We start from the raw sequence: 24,897 nt of genomic DNA, 5'->3' as shown, positions 1-24,897 counted from the left end.
AGGGAAGAAAGGGGGGAGGTGTTGCCTTATATATTAAAAATGTACACACTTGGACTGAGGTGGAGGTGGATGTAGGAGATGGATGTGTTGAGAGTCTCTGGGTTAGACTAAGAGGGGTAAAAAACAAGGGTGAGGTCCTGCTAGGCGTCTACTACAGTCCACCTACCCAGGTGGAAGAGGCGGATGAGGCTTTTTTTAAACAACTAACAAAGTCATGCAGGGCCCAGGATTTGGTGGTGATGGGGGACTTCAACTATCCAGATGTATGTTGGGAAACTAATACAGCAGGGCACAAACTATCCAGTAAATTCTTGGATTGTATTGAAGACAATTTTTTATTCCAAAAGGTTGAAAAAGCTACCGGGAGGAAGCTGTTCTAGATTTGATTTTAACAAATAGGGAGGAATTGGTAGAGAACTTGAAGGTGGAAGGCAGCTTGGGTGAAAGTGAGCATGAAATCACAGAGTTCACAATTCTAAGGAAAGGTAGAAGGGAAAACAGCAAAATAGAGATAATAGATTTCAGGAAGGCAGATTTTGGTAAACTCAGAGAGCTGGTAGGTAAGGTCCCATGGGAAGCAAAACTGAGGGGAAAAACAGCTGAGGACAGTTGGTAGTTTTTCAAAGGACATTATTAAGGGCCCAAAAGCAAGCTATCCGCCTGCATAGGAGCAAGATTAAACGGGCTGAGGCACAAAATGAGCTCAAACTAGCTACAGGCGTAAAGGGTAACAAGAAGGCTTTTTATAAATATATTAGAAACAAGAGGAAGACCAGGGACAGGGTAGGGGCATTGCTCAGTGAGGAGGGAGAAACAGTAACAGAGAACTTGGAAATGGCAGAAATACTTAATGACTTCTTTGTTTCGGTCTTCACTGAGAAGTCTGATGAAGGAATGCCTAATATAGTGCATGCTAGTGGGAGAAGGGGTAAGAACATAAGAACATAAGAATGGCCATACTGGGTCAGACCAAAGGTCCATCGAGCCCAGCATCCCATCTGCCGACGGTGGCCAATGCCAGGTGCCCCAGAGAAGGAGAACAGAAGACAATGATCAAGTGATTTATCTCCTGCCATCCATCTCCTGCCCTTGTTATGAAGGCTAGGGCACCATACTTTATCCCTGGCTAATAGCCATTTATGGACCTAACCTGCAAAAATTTATCAAGCTCTTTTTTAAACCCTAATAGAGTCCTGGCCTTCACAGCCTCCTCGGGCAAGGAGTTCCACAGGTTGACTGTGCGCTGTGTGAAGAAAAATTTCCTTTTATTAGTTTTGAACCTACTACCCATCAATTTCATTTGGTGTCCCCTAGTTCTTGTATTGTGGGAAAAGGTAAATAATTTTTCTATATTCACTTTCTCCACACCATTCATGATTTTATATACCTCTATCATATCGCCCCTCAATCGCCTTTTTTCCAAACTGAAAAGTCCCAGTCTCTCTAGCCTCTCCCCATATGGGACCCTTTCCAAGCCCCTAATCATCTTAGTCGCCCTTTTCTGAACCTTTTCTAATGCCAATATATCTTTTTTGAGGTGAGGAGACCACATCTGCACGCAGTACTCGAGATGTGGGCGTACCATAGTTTTATATAGGGGAAGTACGATATCTTTTGTCTTATTATCGATCCCTTTTTTAATAATTCCTAACATCCTATTTGCCTTACTAACTGCCGCTGCACACTGTGTGGATGTCTTCAGAGAACTATCCACTATAACTCCAAGATCCCTTTCCTGATCTGTCGTAGCTAAATTTGACCCCATCATGTAGTACGTGTAATTTGGGTTATTTTTTCCAACATGCATTACCTTACACTTACCCACATTAAATTTCATTTGCCATTTTGCTGCCCAATCACTCAGTTTGCTGAGATCTTTTTGTAGTTCTTCACAATCCCTTTTGCTTTTGACTGTCCTGAACAACTTGGTGTCATCTGCAAACTTTGCCACCTCACTGCTTACCTCATTTTCTAGATCATTGATGAACAAGTTGAACAGGATCGGTCCCAGGACTGACCCCTGGGGAACACCACTAGTTACCCTCCTCCATTGTGAAAATTTACCATTTATTCCCACCCTTTGTTTTCTGTCTTTTAACCAATTCCCGATCCATGAAAGGACCTTTCCTCCTATCCCATGACCACCTAATTTACATAAAAGCCTTTGGTGTGGGACCGTGTCAAAGGCTTTCTGGAAATCTAGGTATATTATGTCCACTGGGTGCCCCTTGTCCGCATGTTTATTAACCCCTTCAAAGAATTCTAATGGATTAGACAGACACGACTTCCCTCTGCAGAAACCATGCTGACTTTTGCCCAACAATTCGTGCTCTTCTATGTGCCTTGCAATTTTACTCTTTACTAGTGTTTCTACTAATTTGCCTGGTACTGATGTTAAACTTATCGGTCTATAATTGCCAGGATCTCCTCTAGAGCCTTTTTTAAATATTGGTGTTATATTGGCCATCTTCCAGTCATTTGGTACCAAAGTGGATTTAAAGGATAGGTTACAAACCACTGTTAATAACTCCGCAATTTCACATTTGAGTTCTTTCAGAACCCTTGGGTGAATGCCGTCTGGTCCTGGAGACTTGTTACTATTCAGCTTATCAATTAATTCCAAAACCTCCTCTAATGTCACTTCAATCTGAGTGAGTTCCTCAGATTTATCGCCTAAAAAGGCTGGCTCAGATTTAGGAACCTCTGTAACATCTTCAGCCGTGAAGACTGAAGCAAAGAAATCATTTAATCGCTCCGCAATGGCACTGTCTTCCTTGATCGCTCCTTTTATATCTTTATCATCCAAGGGCCCCACTGCTTTTTTAGCAGGCTTCCTGCTTCTAATGTATTTAAAAAACATTTTACTATCGTTTTTTGAATTTTTGGCTAGCTGTTCCTCAAACTCTTTTTTGGCTTTTCTTACTACATTATGACACTTAATTTGGGAGTGTTTATGTTCCTTTCTATTTTCCTCACTAGGATTTGACTTCCACTTTTTAAAAGCTGCCCTTTTCTCTCTCACTGCCTTTTTAACATGGCTGTTTAGCCATGGTGGTTCTTTGTTAGGTCTCTTACTGTGTTTTTTTATTTGGGGTATACATTTAAGTTGGGCCTCTAGTATGGTGTCTTTAAACAGTTTCCATGCAGCTTCCAGGGATTTTACTTTAATTACTCTACCTTTTAGTTTCTGTTTAACTAGCGTCCTCATTTTAGTGTAATTCCCCTTTTTGAAATTAAATGCCAGAGTGTTTGACCGCTGCGGTGTTCTTCCCAACACAGGAATATTAAACGTTATTATATTGTGGTCACTATTTCCAAGCGGTCCAGTAACAGTTACCTCTTGGACCAGATCCTGCGTTCCAGTCAAGACTAGATCGAGAATCGACTCTCCCCTTGTGGGTTCCTGTACTAGCTGCTCCAAGAAGCAGTCATTTAAGGCATCAAGAAATTTAATCTCTGAATCCCGTCCTGAGGTGACATGCACCCAATCAATATGGGGATAATTGAAATCTCCTATTATTACTGTGTTTTTTATTTTGATAGCCTCTCTAATCTCCCTTATCATTTCAGCATCACTATCACTGTCCTGGTTAGGTGGTCGGTAATATATTCCTAATGCCATATTCATATTAGAGGAATGAATTGTTATCCATAATGATTCTATGGAACATTTTGATTCCTTTAGGATTTTTACTTCATTTGATTCTATATTATCCTTCACATATAGTACCACTCCGCCACCCGCACGACCTGTTCTGTCTTTCCGATATAATTTATATCCCGGTATGATAGTGTCCCACTGATTTTCCTCATTCCACCATGTTTCTGAGATGCCTATTATGTCAACTTCCTCCTTTGATATGAGGTACTCCAGTTCACCCATCTTATTAGACAGACTCCTAGCATTAGTGTAAAAGCATGTTAGAAAACTACCACTATTTATATGTCCGCCTTTCACAGATGCGTTGGATTTTTTTATGCACGATTGTTTCACATCTGATCTTGCCCATATATTGTTTCCCACGTTCCCTATCTGACTAACTTCTAGGGAATCCCTATCTATGGAGCCTCGTGTAAGAGAAGTCTCCGTCCGATCCAGGTGCTCCCTCGCACCAATCGGCTTTCCCCCACCTCTTAGTTTAAAAACTGCTCTACGACCTTTTTAATGTTTAATGCCAGCAGTCTGGATCCACCTTGATTTAGGTGGAGCCCATCATTCCTGTATAGGCTCCCCCTACCCCAAAAGTGTCCCCAGTTCCTAATAAATCTAAACCCCTCTTCCCTACACCATCGTCTCATCCACGCATTGAGACTCTGAAGTTAGGTAGGGTTAGGTAGGGTTAGAAATTGAAATAAAAAAAGAACAAGTTAAAAATCACTCAGGAAAATTAGATGTCTGCAAGTCACCAGGGACTGATGAAATGCATCCTAGAATACTCAAGGAGCTGATAGAGGAGGTATCTGAGCCTTTATCTATCATCTTTGGAAAATCGTGGGAGACAGGAGAGATTCCAGAGGACTGGAAAAAGGCAAATACAGTACCCATCTATAAAAAGGGGAATACGAATAACCCAGGAAACTACAGACCAGTCATCTTAACTTTAGTGCCAGGAAAGATAATGGAGCAGGTAATTAAAGAAATCATCTGCAAGCACTTGGAAGGTGGTAAGGTGATAGGGAACAGCCAGCATGGATTTGTAAAGAACAAATCATGTCAAACTAATCTGATAGCTTTCTTTGATAGGATAATGAGCCTTGTGGATAGGGGAGAAGTGGTAGATGTGGTATACCTAGACTTTAGTACAGCATTTGATATGGTCTCACATGATATTCCTTTAAAAAACAAGGCAAATACAATTTAGATTAGACTACCATAAGTTGGGTGCATAGCTGACTGGATAACCATACCCAGAGAGTAGTTCTTAATGGTTGTCAATCCTGCTGGAAAAGTATAACAAGTGCGGTTCCGCAGGGGTCTGTGTTAGGACCGATTCTGTTCAATATCTTCATCAATGATTTAGATATTGGCATAGAAAGTACGCTTATTAATTTTGCAGATGATACCAAGCTGGGAGGGGTTGCAACTGCTTTGGAGGATAGGGTCACAATTCAACATGATCTGGATAAATTGGAGAAATGGACTGAGGTAAACAGGATGAAGTTTAATAAGAACAAATGCAAAGTGCTTTACTTGGGAAGGAACAATCAGTTTTACACATACAGAATGGGGAGAGACTGTCTAGGAATGACTACAGCAGAAAGGGATCTATGGGTTATAGTGGACCACAAGCTAAATATGAGTCAACAGTGTGATGCTGTTGCAAAAAAAGCAAACATGATTCTGGGATACATTAACAGGTGCGTTGTGAACAAGACACGAGAAGTCATTCTTCTACTCTACTCCGCACTGGTTAGGCCTCAGCTGGAGTATTGTATCCAGTTCTGGGCACCGCAGTTCAAGAAAGGTGTGGGGAAATTAGAGAGTGTGCAGAAAAGAGTGATAAGAATGATTAAAGGTCTAGAGAATGTGACCTATGAAGAAAGGCTGAAAGAATTGGGCTTGTTTAGTTTGGAAAAGAGAAGATTGAGGGGAGACATGATAGCGGTTTTCAGGTATCTAAAAGGGTGTCATAAGGAGGAGGGAGAAAACTTGTTCTTCTTGGCCTCTGAGGACAGGAGAAGAGGGAATGGGCTTAAACTGCAGCAAGGGAGGTTTAGGTTGGACATTAGGAAAAAGTTTCTAACTGTCAGGGCGGTCAAGCAGTGGAATAAATTGCCAAGGGAGGTTATGGAATCTCCATTGCTGGAGGTATTTAAGAGCTGGTTAGATAAACGTCTCTCATAGATGGTTTAGACAGTACTTGGCCCTGCCATTGGGCAGGGGGCTGGACTTGATGGCCTGTCAAGGTCCCTTCCAGTCCTAGTGTTTTATGATTCTATGACAAGCTATTGGCTATGTTGCCAAGGGGGAGGGATAGTTCAGTGGTTTGAGCACTGACCTGCTAAACCCAGGATTGTGAAGTTCAATCCTTGAGAAGGCTATTTCGGAGTCTGGGGCAAATAGATTGGGGGAAAACATCTATCAGGGATCATGTTTGGTCCTGCCAAGGGGGTTGAGGACTGGATTCAATGACCTCCCAAGGTCCCTTCCAGCTCTATGAGATATATATATCTCCATATATTTATATTTATTTACTGCTTCAGGCCATCAGGTGGAAGAATTCATGAAAGTAGGGATATGCTGTTTCCTCTGAGTGTCTTTTTAGAGAAAGGACCCAGAATATCTACACCCACATGCTTCAATGGAACCTTTATTGGGGGCATGGCTGGAGAGGTGCCTTGACCTTGTGTTAGGGTTTCCCCACCCACTGGCACACGTCACCAGACTGGATGTAACTAAACACGTCCTCACTTATCCCCTCTCAGTGGAATGAATTTTCCAAATGGTCTTTGGTTCTCTTTGACCCAGTATGGCCTCTAGGGTGATCATGGCTCATTTCAAGAGTTTACTTAGTTGGAACTATCATCTATCTCTGAGGATGACAGTCCTCCTTGTGCCCACCAGAAATAGTCTCTTTGTATACAATCCTCATTCTACTACAAACCTGGATCTGTTGGAAGTGCTAAGAGGCAGTGGCTCATTCCAGGCCTCCATCCAAACTCCCTTGAAGCGCTCATCTGCTTCATGTTCTGCCTGGAACTGTTCCCTTGAAGCTGGAGTCATCAGCTCCCTGATGGGTTGTGGACTTGGGCTTGCTTCCTCTGGAAGTGATGCACGTGATGAGGGTGTGTCTGATGGCTGTGAACTGTTCTCTGCTGGTGCATTGGGTTGCGTTACAGGCTCCGATGGTGTTTCTTGTGCAGATTTAGTTGCTGCTGCTTGCTCTGTGGCGTCCTCTGTTGCTGATTCTGATCCTGGCACTGGCTGCTCCAATAGTTCCAGTTCTTGGACTGGTTCCATCTGGATTCAGGAACTGGATCCACTGCTGCAATTGGAGATGCTGGTTTGGGGTCGGGTTTCACGCTCTGCCGGGGTGTCTGGGCATACAGACTGGGCCTTTGTAGAAGTCTCAAGAATGGGATTAGAGGCCTGCTTAGCTTGGCATTGGGTGACTATTCCCACCTTCTTAGCTTGTCTCACATTGTTGGCTAAGTCCTCTCCCTCCAGCACAGGAATGGGATAATCATCCTAGCCTGCAAACATCCAAATTCCTGACCAGCCCTTATATGGTATGTACCAGGCACCTTGGCTGTAGGCAGGTCAGAAAAGTCTTTCCTGAAGGATTGAACAGTTACTGGAGCCTCTGGGTTGATGAGTTCAGGGCCTACCAGGGAGTGGTGGATCGCGGACACCTGTGCTCTAGTGTCTCTCCATGCAATAACCTTCCTACCCACACTCACAGTTCCCTTTGCTCTGGTGTATCCAAGAGGCATCTGGGCCTGAGGACTCTTGGTGTGACTCCAGTGCAATGAGGGAGTTGGCCTTCTTATGCCCCAGGTCATTAAATTTAAAATATCACCAGCCGGCTTGTCACTGGAGTGAGGTAGGTTGCTAGAGAATGGGGTTGTGGGACAAGAGGGTATCTGTGGCTTCCCTTGGGGTGGTGAGGGCTCCTCCCTGTGAGGTAGGCCCTTGGATTGCCCCCAGTGTTGGGGGACACCCCTTTTGGTACTCCCTTGCATGGCTGTGAGTTTTGATCCCCCTCCAGCACCTTTAGCCACCTGACTCAGATCTTCTCTGTCTATTTTGGTTTGGGGCTTTCTATCTAGGGTGCCTTTTCAGAGTTCTTTAGGACTGCCCTCTAGGAATTGTTCCATTTGCATCCGAAGAGATCGCTCTTCCATAGTCTTAGCAGTTGCTCCTGATAGGCAGGTGTCCGCGTTTTTGTCCAGTGGGCATGTTGGGGTAGTGGCATGCTTGGTTTCCACTGTAGGGCTCTGAAATGGTGACAGGCATGTTTGGTCATTTTTAAGCCATTAGCACCTCAGCCCCAGAGGCACAAGCCAAGCAGGTTTATTGTGAAGAGCCACTAACCTTTGCCCTGCCTGCTTTGTCCAATGTACACTTGCTCTCTTTCAGCCTGGGCCACACCTGAGACAGAACAGACCCTGCCCCAGGCTTTTCACTTTCTCTAGGGGTCCTCACTGAGTGCCTGTGGGGCTGGAGGACCAACCTCCTGACGTGCTTTCCACAGTGGACAGGTCCCTTCACTCTCTGGGCTCCCTTGGGTGCTCAGGCTCAGCACTCCAGTGGTACTGTCAGAGCCTTAGGGAGGAAGGGCTGAGGCTCCAGCCAGTGAGCTTGGCGTTACCGGACTGCACCTCAGGAGGGCTTCTCTCTCAGGCCAGTGCTCTGACCCTTGCCTTCCTGAGGCCAAATGCCCATGGCCCTGCCTGATGGCTTCTGCTTCCTTCCAGACTCTTGCAAGAGCTCCGATCTGTGCACTGGCTGCCCCAGGATGACTCAAAATGCTACACTTTCCCAGAACTGCAGCGAGCCCTGGCCCAGGAGAATGGCCGTGCCCGAGGCCTGCTCAGGAGGTTCCTCACCCTCTGCTCAGCGATTCTTGAGCTGGTAAGTCAGGGCTAGAACAGCAGGGAGGCTCCGCCATTGCCTGTCCTGCTATATGCCCAGAATCCCTGGCTTGTCTCCCTGCCACACTGCCAAAAGGGAGAAGAGGTGGTGTAGCCATGACCGCTATGGCCAGTGCTTCTGCCCTGCTCCCTACAGCGCCCCTTACTGGCAGACACAGTGCCCCCTAATCAGCCAGCACTGCTGCCCTGCTCCCTACAGCGTCCCCTGCTCAGGGCCCCCTCTCCCACAGCCAGCACTGCTGCCCTGCTCCCTCCAGCATCCCCTGCTGGGACGTGCCCACCCAGCCAGCACTGCTGCCCTACTCCCTATAGCATCTCCTGCTCGGGGCCCCCTCTCCCACAGCCAGCACTGCTGCCCTACTCCCTATAGCATCTCCTGCTCGGGGCCCCCTCTCCCACAGCCAGCACTGCTGCCCTGCTCCCTCCAGCATCCCCTGCTGGGACCTGCCCACCCAGCCAGCACTGCTGCCCTACTCCCTATAGCATCTCCTGCTCGGGGCCCCCTCTCCCACAGCCAGCACTGCTGCCCTGCTCCCTCCAGCATCCCCTGCTGGGACCTGCCCACCCAGCCAGCACTGCTGCCCTGCTCCCTACAGCATCCCCTGCTGGGACCTGCCCACCCAGCCAGCACTGCTGCCCTGCTCCCTACAGCATCTCCTGCTGGGACCTGCCCACCCAGCCAGCACTGCTGCCCTGCTCCCTACAGCATCTCCTGCTCAGGGCCCCCTCTCCCACAGCCAGCACTGCTGCCCTGCTCCCTCCAGCATCCCCTGCTCAGGGCCCCCTCTCCCACAGCCAGCACTGCTGCCCTGCTCCCTCCAGCATCCCCTGCTGGGACCTGCCCACCCAGCCAGCACTGCTGCCCTGCTCCCTCCAGCATCCCCTGCTCAGGGCCCCCTCTCCCACAGCCAGCACTGCTGCCCTGCTCCCTCCAGCATCCCCTGCTGGGACCTGCCCACCCAGCCAGCACTGCTGCCCTGCTCCCTATAGCATCTCCTGCTCGGGGCCCCCTCTCCCACAGCCAGCACTGCTGCCCTGCTCCCTCCAGCATCCCCTGCTGGGACCTGCCCACCCAGCCAGCACTGCTGCCCTGCTCCCTCCAGCATCCCCTGCTCAGGGCCCCCTCTCCCACAGCCAGCACTGCTGTCCTGCTCCCTCCAGCATCCCCTGCTGGGACCTGCCCACCCAGCCAGCACTGCTGCCCTGCTCCCTCCAGCATCCCCTGCTCAGGGCCCCCTCTCCCACAGCCAGCACTGCTGCCCTGCTCCCTCCAGCATCCCCTGCTGGGACCTGCCCACCCAGCCAGCACTGCTGCCCTGCTCCCTCCAGCATCCCCTGCTGGGACCTGCCCACCCAGCCAGCACTGCTGCCCTGCTCCCTCCAGCATCCCCTGCTGGGACGTGCCCACCCAGCCAGCACTGCTGCCCTACTCCCTATAGCGCCCCTTGCTGGGAGACACAGTGCCCCCCACCCAGCCAGCACTGCTGCGCTGCACCCTACAGTGCCTCCTGCTGGCAGCTGCACCCCCACTCCAGCTAGCACTGCTGCCCAGTTCCCTACAGCACCCCCTCCTGCACGTTGCTGGGCCTGAAGTAACTAGCAGCTATACAGCCAATGCCTCTTAGAGCCCCTCCAGTGACCAGAGAGGAGTAGCTGGGAGGTCCCAGCCACAGGCCCCCCTTGCCTTAGAAGCCCCACCTCTGCCCTTTGGACCCTACAATTCGAAGTTCTTAGTGTCTTGGTTTGGCTTTGGAAGCTCTGAGAGTGCTTACCCTTAGTGGTCCCCAATCCAGCCAGGCAACAGAGCTTTGTTAAGGGTCCCCATGGGTGCTCCACCTTCTGGTCGGAGACTGTTTTGTAGCAGTGTCCCCCCACTGGCTGTCTGCTTGCACATGGTACAGGCAGGAGCTGCCTGTGGCACTTAATGTATATGTGCGGTCACAGACTGTTACTATGGACACTCAGTAGCAGATTTAAGGGTGGAAGTCCTGAAACTAAGACGTTTCAAAAATCAAATGGAGAGAGAAATCTCTGAGCTGCAATTTATTTGCAAATTTGACTCCATCAACCAAAGATTAAACAGAGTCTGGGAGAGGCTGGCCCCTTACAAAAGCAGCTTCTCTGCCCTGGGTGTTAGTAGCTCCCCGTTAGACTCTGACAATGGGCCACGTCCCCCTGTCTGATCTGACCTCTTTTTAATTCTTTTGATACATACTACTGATAATGGGCCATTTCCACCTTGCTGAATAGACCTTGTCAGCTCTGGCCCTCCCTTTTACTGGGACCCCACTCTTTAAATACCTCTCTGGACCACCCCGCCATGCATCTGAGGAAGCAGGTCTTTGCCCACGAAAGCTTATGTTCCAAAATATCTGTTAGTCTATAAGGTGCCACAGAACTTCTTGTTGTTCTCGAAGATACAGACTAACATGGCTATCTTTCTGATACACACACACTTAACCAACTAGAAGTAGCAGAAAAAACCTAATTAACAAAGAAGATAACATCAAAAAGCCCGAGCACTGCTTTTCCCAAGCAGCTCTACGCACTTTTACCACTGCCTCTCCAGAGCGGAGCTGGACCACGTCAGCTTCACACCGGCTCTGGGCTTTAAAAAGTGCTCATCTTGTGGATAGTCCTCCTCTGTCTCAGACAGCCACTCTGCTTGTATCCATTGTCTGGGGCAGGAGCACACTACAAACCAGTGCCCACGCTGTAAAAGCCTCACTAAGAGATCCAGAAGAGCGAGACAACAACAGCTTTGCATTTAGACAATGGAGCCGGCTTTCAAACTGGCAGATTCTCCTAATAGCTACGTGTGCACTGGGATGCTACATCGACATAGCTTATTTCTTATATTTATATTTTCTTTATATTATTATTTCTTATATTATATTATTTCTTATATTTCATAGCTTGGACTGAGGTGGAGATGGACATAGGAGATGGACGTGCTGAGAGTCTGTGGGTTAGTTTAAGAGGGGTAAAAAACAAGGGTGATGTCCTGTAAGGAGTCTACTACAGGCCACCTAACCAGGTGGAAGAGGTGGATGATGCTTTTTTTAAACTACTAACAAAATCATCCAGAGCCCAGGATTTGGTGGTGATGGGGGACTTTAACTATCCAGATATATGCTGGGACACTAATACAACGGGGCACAGACTATCCAATAAGTTCTTAGACTGCATTGGAGACAATTTTTTATTCCAAAAAGTTGAAAAAGCCACCAGGGGAGAAACTGTTCTGGATTTGATTTTAACAAATAAGGAGGACTTGGTCGAGAATTTGAAGGTGGGAGGCTGCTTGGGTGAAAGTGATCATGAAATCATAGAATTCACAATTCTAAGGACTGGTAAGAGGGAAAATAGCAAAATAGAGATGATGGATTTCAGGAAGGCAGATTTTGGTAAACTCAGAGAGCTGGTAGGTAAGATCCCATGGGAGGAAAAACTGAGGGGAAAAACAACTGAGGAGAGTTGGCAGTTTTTCAAAGAGACATTATTAAGGGCCCAAAAACAAGCTATTCCCCTATGTAGGAAAGATAGTAAATATGGGCAAAGACCACCTTGGCTTAACAAGGAGATCCTGCATGATCTCAAACTAAAAAAGGAATCCTATAAAAAATGGAAACTGGGACAGATTACAAAGAATGAACATAGGCAAATAACACAGGAATGCAGGAGTAAAATTAGAAAGGCTAAGGCACAAAATGAGCTCCAACTAGCTACAGGCATAAAGGGTAACAAGAAGGCCTTTTACAAATATATTAGAAACAAGAGAAAGACCAAGGACAGGGTAGGGCCATTGCTCAGTGAGGAGGGAGAAACAGTAACGGGGAACTTGGAAATGGCAGAGATGCTTAATGACTTCTTTGTTTCGGTCTTCACAGAGAAGTCTGAAGGAATGCCTGACATAGTGAATGCTGGTGGAAAAGGAGTAGAGTTAGTTTTTGAAATAAAAAAAGAACAAGTTAAAAACCATTTGGAAAAATTAGATGTCTGCAAGTCACCAGGGCCTGATGAAATGCATCCTAGAATCCTCAAGGAGCTGATAGAAGAGGTAGCTGAGCCGTTAGCTCTCATTTTTGGAAAGTCATGGGAGACAGGAGAGATTCCAGAAGACTGGAAGAGGGCAAATATAGTGCCCATCTACAAAAAGGGGAATAAGAACAACCCAGGAAATTACAGGCCAGTAAGCTTAACTTCTGTGCCAGGAAAGATAATGGAGCAGGTAGTTAAGGAAGTCATCTGCAAGCACTTGGAAGGTAGTAAAGTGACAGGGAACAGCCAGCATGGTTTTGTAAAGAACAAAAGAAGATTGAGGGGGGACATGATAGCGGTTTTCAGATATCTTAAAGGGTGTCATAAGGAGGAGGGAGAAAACTTGTTCTTCTTGGCCTCTGAGGAGAGAACAAGAGGCAATGGACTTAAGCTGCAGCAAGGGAAGTTTAGGTTGGACATTAGGAAAAAGTTCCTAACTGTCAGGGTGGTCAAGTACTGGAATAAGTTGCCAAGGGAGGTTGTGGAATCTCCCTCGCTGGAGATATTTAAGAACAGATTAGATAGATGTCTATCAGGGATGGTATGGATAGTGGTTGGTCCTGCTGTCAGGGCAGGGGACTGGACTCGATGGCCTCTCAAGGCCCCTTCCAGTCCTAGTGTTCTATGGTTCTATTTCAATGTAGCGAAATCAAAATAAGCTATTTCGATGAATAGCATCTACACATCCCCCAGGGCTGGTGCCGTCGACGTTGGACAGCACTACATTGAAGTAGGCGCTGCAGGGGAGCGTCTACACACCACAGCAGCCCGCATCAAAATAAGGGTGCCAGGAACAGCTGCAGACAGGGTCACAGGGCGGACTAGCACTTCCGGGGCAACAGCAAGCCGCTCCCTTAAAGGGCCCCTCCCAGACACACTCAGCCTGCACAGCACGCGGTCTGCAGAGCCATAGGCACGCACACCCTGTGTAAGCACCATGGATCCCCAGCAGCAGCTGCCAGAGGCCCACACAGCCGCCCCTGGAGGAGCAGTGGTTGCCCTGCTCAGTGCCATGCAGGAGGCAGCTGACCATCTTTTATTTGAGGAAGATGAGCTGTCCTCGGAGGATAAGGAAGCAGCCCCAGACCTTGCTGCCCTCCCAGCCCTGCCCCCCCTCCCCCGGCCGCACACACCGCCGGCTGTGGAGATACCCCACGTGCACGGACTGGTGGGAGCGGCTGGTGCTCGGTGAGTGGGACAACGACCGCTGGCTCCGGAACTTCCGAATGAGCTGGCAGACATTCCTGGAGCTCTGCCAGTGGCTCACCCCTGCCTTACGGCACCAGGACATCCCCATGCGATGTGCCCTCACTGTAGAGAAATGGGTCGGCATCGCTGTCTGGAAGCTGGCCACTCCAGACAGCTACCAATCCGTAGGGCAGCAGTTCGGCATGGGCAAAGCCACCGTCGGGGCTGTCCTCATGAAGGTAAGAGGACCCAGGGGAAGGGAGGGAGCCCTGGGGGGGAGGGGGAGGAGCCCGGAGGGGAGGGCCAGACATACCCTGCACACCCCTCACCGGTGCTCTCTCATGTCCTTCCCCTGCAGGTCGTCCATGCAATCAATGCCCTGCTCCTCCACCGGCTCGTGCAGCTTGGGGACCTGGATGCTGCAGGGGTTTGCCAGCCTGGGGTTTTCCAGCCTGGGGTTCCCAAATTGCTTTGGGGCTTTGGATGGGAGCCATATCCCCATCCATGCCCCGGAGCACAGCGGAGGACGCTTCCTCAATAGGAAGGGATACCATTCTGTGGTCCTCCAGGCCTTGGTGGACAGCCGGGGCCACCTCTTGGACATTTATGTTGGCTGGCCTGGCAGCACCCATGAAGCCCAGGTATTCAGAAATTCGGGCCTGTGCCGCCGGCTGGAGGCGGGGACCTACATCCCCCAGCGGGAGATCCCTGTGGGGGACACCACGATGCCTCTCTGCATCGTCGCAGACGCGGCGTACCCCCTCCGGCCCTTGCTCATGCACCCTTACACAGGCCATGTCACAGCCAGCCAGGAGCGCTTCAACATGCGCTTGAACCATGCGCACCAGGTGGTTGAGCGCACTTTCGGCCGCCTCAAAGGGCACTGGAGGTGTCTCCTCACCTGCCCGGATGCAGGCCTCACCAACATCCCCCAGATTGTGGGTGTGTGCAGCGCACTCCACGACTTGGTGGAGAGCAAGGGAGAGGCCTTGTTCCAGGGCTGGGCTGTGGAGGCTGGCAGGGCCAACGTCCAGCCACCCGCTGACCCCAGTCGTCAGGTCGACCCTGAGGGAATCTGGGTCCGGGAGGCCCTGCGGGCCCATTTTGACCAGGCTGCGGGGTGAACGCTGGCAGGGCCACCTGCGGGTGAGCCACCCACTGCACCCCCCCATCCTTCACAACACTCCCTGCCCCCACGCCCACACCACAGAGAACCTGAGAGCACAACCCCCGCCACACTTCTGTGCAATAAAATGGAATTTTTTTAAACAAAACCCTGCAACCTTGTATTAATTATTAACAGAAGAAGAAGGGGGCAACTATGTACATGGGGCGCAGGTACAAAATGGGTAGAACAAAAACTATTTACAAAGATGGGGGGAATAAGTCCAAAGGAGGGGGCCTTGGGGGGCAACATCCTTGGCCCCGCACCCCTATTGTCCTGCGCCTGGTGTTGGGGGGCGCGACCCACGTCTCGGCCGGAGGCCCAGTGGGGGCTGCGTGGGGGCTGGGAGAACCAGCAGATAGGGCCGGGCGGAGTCTGGAGGCCCATGGTCCCCCTCGGTGGCAGGCCCCAGGATGGCTGATGGTGGAGGGACGGCAGGTGGAGCGGCGGGCCGAGTGGCGGGGGTCAAGTGCCGCGCGATGGCATCGAAGGTGCGCATGAAGGACCCCCAAGCCTCGTGGCGCCAGGCCAGCGCTTGCTCCTGGAGATGGAGCCACCGCTCCTCCGCCTGCAGGCGCTGCTGGGACACCTCCAGCTGACGCCAGAAGGTGGCGAGCAGCTGGGGGTCCATGGACGCCCGCAGATGGCTCCACCGCTGTCGGGCTCGTCCTGGGGCTGGTCTGTGCTCCGCCGAGGGGCTGGCCTGGTGGGATGGCCCCGGTGAGCTCTCCGGGACCACAGACAGCGTGCCAGTGCTCTCCGGGCCCTCCGATGGTGCAGCTGCAGAACAGAGGGGGGAAGAAGAGTGGAGACAGCTGTTAGTCTGGGCCCTGACCCATGGCCTTTGTCCCCCCACCCCTCTGCTGCTGGTTCCCCATCCCCGTCCCCCGGAGATGCTGCTGCTGCTGCTGCTGATGATGATGATGATGATGATGATGGGTGTCCAACCCCGCATCCAGGGGACCCTAGGTTCCGCTCCCCCCATCCCCAGGGATGGGGCATGGCTCTGTCCTGCTGGGGGGCAGGGGCTGATGGACTCTTCTGAGGGACATGCCACTGCTGTCCTCGGGGCCATGGTCATCTGGGTGTATGAAGGGCCCTGGTCATGTCTCGTCCCCGCCCCTTAACCCCGGGGGTGTGCACCAGGGGGGTACATACCTGACGCTCCGCTCCCATGGTCGGGGGACACCCATCGGGTGGATGCCCTGCTGGAGCTGCGGGAGGGTAGGTCGATCTGGAGCCCCACGTTGCTGGAGACCCCCTCCTCCTCCTCTGGTGTCCCAGAGGTGGGCTCCTGGGGGGGCCCCTGGGGTGCAGGGCTTGCCTCCGGGGTGGACTCCATCTCCGGGGCCTGCTGGGGCTCATCGGCCAATGTGTCAAGGGTGGCCGGGGGGGAGGAGGTGTACCAGGGGCCCAGGATGACCCTGAACTCCCTGTAAAAGGGGCAAGTGGCAGGGGCGGCCCCAGATTGGCTGGCCGTGTCCCTGACCCGGGCGTAACCCTGCCGCAGCTCCTTTACCTTACTTGTGACGTGGTCAGTAGTGCGGGCAGGGTGACCCCGGGCAGCCAGGCCCTTGGCCAGCCAAGTGAATGCATCTGCCTTCCGCCTCTTGCTCCCCATTACCTGGAGCACCTCCTCCTTGCCCCAGAGCAGCAGCAGGTCCCAGATCTCGGCCTCTGTCCAGGAGGGGCCCCGCTGCCTCTTCCTCTGCTGGCTGGCAGGCTGGGAGCCCTGGGTCCCCTTAGGGGGGTGCCCTGTGGGTGCTTGGGGGACTGGCTGGATGCCATGGGGTGCAGGGTGGTGGGTTGGGGCTGCTGAGGGACGTGCAGGCTGGGCACGTGGCTGTGCTGCTGTCTGCACAGGAACGCAGGGGGCGGGGAGCTTTAAGGGGCTGCTGCATGCGGCGACCATAGAGCTCAGGGGCTGGAGAGAGCGTCTCTCAACCCCTCAGCTGACGGCCGCCATGGAGGACCCCGCTATTTCGATGTTGCGAGACGTGGATCGTCTACACGTGCCCTACTTCGACGTTCAGTGTCGAAGTAGGGCGCTATTCCCATCTCCTGATGAGGTTAGCGACTTCGACGTCTCACCGCCTTACGTCGATTTCAACTTTGAAATAGCGCTCAGCATGTGTAGACGTGGCGGGCGCTATTTTGAAGTTGGCACGGCTACTTCGAAATAGCCGGCTAGTGTAGATGTGGCTAATGACTCCTCCCTCATGCCTACTCCACAGGGGCTCAGGCAATTGACAGGGCTCTCACCTTGGCAAGTCCTCGAGATAAGGGGAAATCCCCTCTGGCTAAGAAGAGCCATACTTTGCAGGGTCAGTTTCCTCCACAATCAAAGAGACCACCTCAAAGCACCATGCTGCCGCCCTCCCTACTTCACAGGGGGCAACTCTCAGTGCTTCATCAAAAAGCTGTGCTGACCAGCATAAGGTAGAAGAATCTTCTACATCACAATTACAACAGTGGCAACAGCATGGATGCCACCACCCATGCCACCTAATTGGCCATACTGGGACCCATGGGCAGCCTTCCACTAACGGCCCCTTACCCAGCCACTACTCCCAGCCACTGGTGCTGACTAGACCCTGACCTCCTCATGTACCGTCACTAGACAGGGTCAGCGATTTCAGAAGTTGATGACTATGACAATTACACAAGGGGAGAAGGTTGGTCGAACTCATCAGTTCCACCAAAGTTCTCTCCTTAATCGTCCTCCACAAACTCGATTACTTTACTGCACACTTCCTTGTTGGGTGACAACTCTTGATCATTCCAAGACATTTTCAGGAAAGTTTCAGATAAACTGGAAATATCCGTCTCAATTCCACCGAATACCCAACATACCCAGTATATCACATTCATCCAAACAGAACAGGGTGGCAATACCAATTAACAAAGCCCTCCTGGACCCAGCCAGGCTGGAGTGAAAGCATTATGTAGCCTTGAAGAGTGCTGAGTTCCTTTTCCCCTATCACCCTTCAACTCGATAGTAGAAGCCATAACCCAGAAGGGTAGGCAGCAGAACTCCAGATTCACCCTGGGGGATAAAGAATGGAAAAGGCTGGACGCCATGGGGAAGAAGGTGTAGTCATCTGCCCGCCTACAATTTCGCATCACCAATTATGTGTCATTGCCTGCAAAATACACACACCAAGTCTTGGATCAATGCATATTTTTATTGATGTAATACAAAATAACAGCAGAGACCAATACAAAGCCCTCATGGCAGAAGGCTCTCTTATCTCAAGAACAGCTCTTCAGTCAGCCTTGGACACAGCAGACACTGCCACCAGGTCCCTAGCATCAGCAGTGGTCATGAGGTGGGTTTCCTAGTTACAACAGTCTGGGTTTCCCAGGGATGTCCAAACCATGGTTGAGGACTTCCCTTTTGAAAGTCTCGGCTTTTTGCCGAAAACATGAACACCACACTTCATTCTCTCAAGGATTCGAGGGTCACCTTGCACACCCTATGCATCCTAACAGTTTCTGCAAGAAGAAGATAAAACAGTTTAGTTATAGGCATAAGCCATTACCATTCAATAACAGAAACTATGATAACTAGTGACATCAGAACCAGCTCAGAAGAAGACAAATCGCAGAACAGTGTCTGACCCACCAGGCTTCAACACGACAGTTGTTTTTGAAGATTTGATCAAGAGTCAGACAGCCCCCATTGCTTGCAGGCTTCAGACCGAGCCACAGATCGTCTTCAGCTCAAGGCTAGCATTCTACCATGCATGGTGAGCCGTCACCACCACCAAGTGGGTCTTAGAGATTGTGCACACTGGTTACATCATCCTACTCATCCCCCAACCCAATTCATTTTGAGGGACCCCTTTCGTGAGTCTGTGTTCATGCAATATCTGCACAGCTGGGGGCCATAGAAGGCACAATGTCTTCTACAGCTGGGGACCATAGAAGACATACCCACCGAATACAGGGTAAGTGGATTCTATTCTCAGTACTTCCTCACGCATTAAAAAACAGGACGTTGGAGACCCATACTAGACCTCAGAAAGCTAAACCGGTAGGTACTCTGTCAAAGATTCAAGATGGAAATGTTAGCTACGATCATCCCTGCTCTACAGAAAGGGGATTGGCTGTCCACCATTGACCTGAGAGAATGGATGAGCAGAATCCCTTGGGAAATGAAGATGAAGGGGAAAACAGTTCAAGAGAACTGGCAGTATTTTAAAGAAGTCTTATTGAAGACACAGGAACAAACCATCCTGCTGCATAGTAAGAAATGCAAACATGGTAGGCAACCAGCTTGGCTTAACAGGGAAATCCTTAGTCAGCTTAAACTCAAAAAGGATGCATACAAGAAACAGAAACATGGACAGTTCCCTAAGGAGGCGTGTAAACATATGGCTGGAGAATGCCGGGCAGTAATCAGGAAAGCAAAAGAGCAATTGGAACTGCAGCTGGCAAGGGATGTGAAGAGTAACAAGAAGGGTTTCTACAGGCATGTTAACAACAAACAGGTTATCAGAGAAGGTGTGGAGCCGTTACTGGATGAGGGAGGTAACCTAGTTACAGATGATGTAGGAAAAGCTGAAGTACCCAATACTTTTTTTGCCTCAGTCTTCATGGACAAAGTCAATTTCCACATGACAGTCCTAGACAATGCAGTATGGGAAGGTGGAGGGCAGCCATCTGTGGGGAAGGAACAAATTCTGAGCTATCTAGAAAAATTAGATGTACACAAGTTCATGAGTCTGGATTTAATGCACCCGAGGGGACTGACGGAATTGGCAGAGTTCATTGCTGAAGCTTTGGCCATTACTCTTGAAGACTCTTGGAAATCAGGGGAGATACCAGATGACTGGAAGAAGGCAAACGTAGTGTTCATCTTTAAAAAAGGAAAGAACAACAATCCAGGGAACTATAGACCAGTCAGCCTTACCTCAATCCTTGGGGAAATAATAGAGGGAATCCTCAAGGAGTCCATTTTGGAGCAGTTGGAAGAGGGGAAAATGATCAAAAGTAGCTAACATGGATTCACCAGGGCCAAGTCCTGCCTGACCAATCTGATTAGCTTCTATAATGAGGTAACAAGCTCTGTGGACATGGGGAAGTCAGTGGATGTGATATACCTTGACTTCAGCAAAGCTTTTGATATGGTCTCCCACAACATTCTTGTCCGTAAGTTACGGAAGTATGGGTTGGATCCTTGGACTATAAGATGGATAGAAAGCTGGCTTGATGGTCAGACCCAACAGGTAGTGGTCAGTGGCTCAATATCTGGATGGCAGTTGGTTTCAAGTGGAGTGCTGCAGGGCTCGGTTCTAGGTCCGGTGTTATTCAACATCTTTCTTAATGACCTGGTTGAGGGACTGGATTGCACCCTCAGCAAGTTTGCAGATGACACAAAACTAGGAGGAGAGGTAGATACGTTGGAGGGTAGAGAGAGAATCCAGAGTGACCTGGATAAATTGTAGGACTGGGCCAAAAGAAATCTGATGTGGTTCAACAAGGAGAAGTGTAGAATCCTGCACCTGGGGCAGAAGAATCCCAAGCATTGTTACACGCTGGGGACCGACTAGCTCGACAGCAGTATGATGGAAAGGGACCTAGGGGTTATGGTGGATGAAAGGCTGGATATGAGTAAACAGAGTGCCCTTGTAGCCAAGAAGGCTAACGGCATACTAGGGTGCATTAGGAGGAGCATTTTGAGCTGATCTAGGGAAGTAGTTATTCCCCTCTATTCGGCACTGGTGAGGCCCCATCTTGAATATTGTGTCCAGTTTTGGGCCCCCCAGTATAAAAAGGATGTGGATTTGCTGGAGCAGGTTCAGCGGAGGCCAACAAAAATAATTAAGGGGCCGGAGCACAAGACCTATGAGGGTAGGCTGAGGGATTTGGGCTTGTCTAGTTTGTAGAAGAGAAGACTGAGGGGTGATTTAACAGCAGCCTTCAACTTCCTGAAGGGGAGCTCTAAAGAGGAGGGTGAGAAACTGTTCTCAGTGGTGTCAGATGGCAGAACAAGGAGGAATGGTCTGAAGTTGAAGAGGAAGAGGTGTAGGTTAGATATTAGGAAAAACTACTTCACCAGGAGGGTGGTGAAGCACTGGAATGAGTTGCCTGGAGAGGTGGTGGATTCTGCATCCCTCAAGGTTTTTAAGTCCCGACTTGACAAGGTCCTGGGTGTGATGACTTAGTGGGGGTTGATCCTGCTTGAAGTAGGGGGCTGAACTAGATGACCTCCTGAGGTCCCTTCCAGTCCTATGATTCTTTGACCTCCAGGATGCTTACTTTTATGTTGCCACCCATCTGTCACACAGGTAGGTCTCCAGGTTTGTGATAGCAAAGCACAGGGTGCTACCTTTAGCCTGTCCACAGTCTTCTCAGACATCCTAGCAGACATCTAAGAACAAAGGGAGTAACCATCTTTCCCTACCTAGATGGCTGTTTAGGAGCCACTCTCTACATCAGAACCAACAAGCAACATCTTTGATCAGAACACTATTCACCAAGCTGGCCCTACACATAAATCCATCAAAGTGCACCCTGACACCAACTCATATGCTCAGGTTCTTTGGGGTACTTTTGGACTGCCAGACAGAGTACAAGCAATCCAACATCTTGTCCTCACACTGCACGTCAGCCCCAGCGTAATGGCCAGGCACTAGTTATGTCTCTTCGGCCACATGGCAGCATTGATCTCTGTCATGCCCCACACACACCTACAGATGAGACCAATGCAGGCCTAGTTCAGATCAGTGTTCAGGCTCCATGTCCATCCTCTGAACAAAACACTGAGCATCCCAACCACTGTAGGGAGCTCTCTCAGTTGGTGGACACAACCACAAAATGTATGCAAAGGGGATTCCCTTCCAGAGAGCCTCCCCAGCCATCACGATCATGATAGATGCTTCACTAGTAAGCTGGAGTGCCCACCTACAGGGCCAAGTGGTTCAGGGCACATGATCATAGAATCATAGAAGAGTAGGACTGGAAGGGACCTCAAGAGGCCATCGAGTCCAGCCCCCTGCCCTCATGGCAGGACCAAGTACTTCCTAGACCATCCCTGAAAGCCATCTATCTAACCTCTTCTTAAATGTCTCCAGTGATGAAGATTCTACCACCTCCCTTGGCAATTTATTCCAGTGTTTGATCACCCTGACAGTTAGGAACTATTTCCTAATGTCCAACCTGAACCTCCCCTGCTGCAATTTAAGTCCACTGCCTCTTGTTCTATCCTCAGAGGCAAGGAAGAACAAGTTCTTCTTCGAGTGTCCCCATGGGTGCTCCACGTTAGGTGTCGGTCTCGCCCCAGCGCTGCAGGTTGGATCTTCCAAGCAGTTTCTGCTGGACCGCGCATGCGCTGGTGCGCGCCGCTCCCTTGCACGCTCCTGGCCACATGCGCGATCCGGTCCCCACCAGTTCCTCTTTAACCGCCATCGGCTGCAGATGGAATCCGCTCAGGCTACGGCCAGAGTTAGCGTATTTAACGTTTTTAAGTGTTTTAAAGTTTCTTCAGTCTTAGATTAAGTTAGTCGGTTGTTGTTTTCAACAAAAAAAAAAAGAAAACAAAGAAAGGGAAGGAATTCAAAGCTTCCAATCCTAGTAACAAGCGGAGCACCGGTGGCCAGGAGCCTAGGACCATTAGCCCTCCTGCCGCGGCAGGCTTTATCCGAGAGGGGAACAAGCACAGAGAAGGTGCTAAGTACCCTATTAACAACTCAAAGACTCACCACAATGTCCTCTTCAGGATTCAAGAAGTGTGAGTTGTGCCACAAGGCGATGCCAGTGTCTGATGGGCACAGTCAGTGTATAAGGTGCTTGGGGGAATCTCATGTCACTCAGAAATGTTCCTTCTGCGCCAAGTTAACAGCCAGAGCAAGGAAGGACAGGGAAATGCGGCTGAAAATGCTGCTGTTCGACAAGGCCCTCCAGCCAGATGTGCCGGAACAGCCGCAGCAGGAGGGACCCTCCGGGGCCCATAAAGGAAAGCCGCGTCCCTAACCCCATCAGCCCAAAAACGGAGGAAAATCTCCCCAACCCGATCCCTGCCGGCAGCAACAGCGAGTGGGACGGGTGGAGCGCACAGCGCCCAGCCGCAGCTACAGCTGATTGGCGGCGGCGCGGAGACGCATGTGGCGGAGGTTCAGCCTCCGGTGATCAAACAGCCGCCCCGCACCGGGGGCAGGGCGGCGGCCAAGCAAGCGCTGGAACCGGCAGCTCCGCAAACAGCGGCACCGACCCCCGGGGAACCGGCGGCGCAGAGCGCGCAGGCACACGGCCTGCGGGCACCGGGGGAGACCGCCTGCGTGGCACCGCTGAGGAGCATGCCGAGCGCGGTGCAGACTACGGGGCCGAGATCCTCGACGCGTCAGGGGGCGGAGCCACCCCCACAGGGGAGGGGAAAGGCAGCACAGAAAACACGGCACCGCAGTCCCTCTCCAGACAGGGCTGCAGAGCTGCTTTCTCTGAGCCCTCCGCTCGTGCTGCGGACTCCAACGAGAAGGCAGGGGTCACCCCTAGCCTATCCGGAGCCCCCATCTCCATTTCTACAGCCAGCCTCCCCATGGCTTGGACCACCTTCGCCCTTCTTGGGCTTCGAGCCACTTGAGTACTATCACAAATCGGTCTCTCCAGCATCCCATGTCTCCAGAAGATCTTGCTCCCCCAGACGTAGGGGGTATGCACCAAGGGAGTGGTCCAGGTCACCATCCCAGGAGCAGTGCCCGTGTTGCCATGGTCGCCCCTATCACGCGGGGCATAGACACCATACTACCAGGGACAGATCCCCACAGACGGTTCCATATCCCCAAGGGCAATCGCGAACGGGGACAGAGACTCAGATATCTCAGGGGGAGTTGGTTCTGGAACCCCGGGATTTTCCCTTGCAAGCTTCTAGCGAGCGGATGTACCACCGTCAACAGGACCCGGAGGGGTCCAGAGAGGCGTACCCTAGCGGTTCCTTGCTGTCCTCCCCGGATGAGGCTACGGCCCCGGGGGACGTCCATCCTCCGGATGATCTCAAACAGTTCCAAGAGCTGTTTAAAAGGGTGGCCTTCACACAAGGCATCCAGACAGCAGAGGTGCAAGAGAAGCACCATAAGCTCCTTAAAAATCTGAGACCTCCGGCCTCCTCTAAAATAGCCATACCACTTGACGAAGCAATCTTGGAGTCCGCCACCACGATATGGCAGACCCCTGCGACTATTCCGCCTGTCCACAAGAGAGCAGACAAGAAATACTTCGTGCCGGCGAAGGGCATGGAGTTCCTATTCAGCCACCCGCAACCAAATTCTCTGGTGGTAGAATCGTCTCAACAGAGATCAAAAACGTCTCAGTTCAAAACAGGGGGAGCAGACAAAGATGCCAAGAAACTAGAGCTGTTCGGCAGAAAGGTCTACTCCTCCTCCACCCTACTGTTGAGAATGGCGAATTACGCAGCGCATCTAGCGAACCACAATTTCAACAACTACTCTAGATTAACCTCCCTCATGGACTGGCTTCCAGAGGACAAGAAGCTGGTGCTCAAGGCTATCGTGCAAGAAGGCTACGCGGCCTCGAGGACAGGAGTTCAGATCGCCCTGGATGTTGCGGACACAGCAGCATGCTCAACAGCTACGGCAGTGGTAATGCGAAGGGAGTCCTGGCTCCAAACATCGGGTATACAGAGGGATCTGCAGGCGAAGATCGTCGATCTCCCCTTCGACACACAGAAGCTGTTTGCTGAATCAACTGACTCGGTCCTTCATTCCAGTAAAGACTCAAGAGCCACTCTTAGGACCTTAGGGATCTACACCCTTCCATACAGAAAGAAAAAGTACTACCCTCAGCAAAGACGGTATCAGTATCAGCCACAGCGTCCCCAGTACCACAGGGGTTACGAGCAAGGGCGACATCAACAGCATCAACGATATAGAACTCCCAGGCGACGTTCC

At 50.9% G+C, this 24,897-nt stretch overlaps 1 protein-coding gene across 1 annotated transcript in view; it reads left to right on the top strand.

The window, feature by feature from the left end:
• LOC142005929 (dynein heavy chain domain-containing protein 1-like) overlaps positions 1–24,897 on the top strand; it is a 92,128-nt gene that overhangs the window by 56,939 nt on the left and 10,292 nt on the right. The window contains exon 6 of the mRNA XM_074983114.1: positions 8,419–8,575. Within this exon, the coding sequence (XP_074839215.1) occupies positions 8,419–8,575 (157 nt within the window). The remainder of the gene's footprint in view (positions 1–8,418; positions 8,576–24,897) is intronic.

Source organism: Carettochelys insculpta, chromosome 1 (assembly GCF_033958435.1).
Source record: "Carettochelys insculpta isolate YL-2023 chromosome 1, ASM3395843v1, whole genome shotgun sequence".
Taxonomy (NCBI): Eukaryota; Metazoa; Chordata; order Testudines; family Carettochelyidae; genus Carettochelys; species Carettochelys insculpta.
This window is presented reverse-complemented; position numbering and strand designations above follow the sequence as displayed.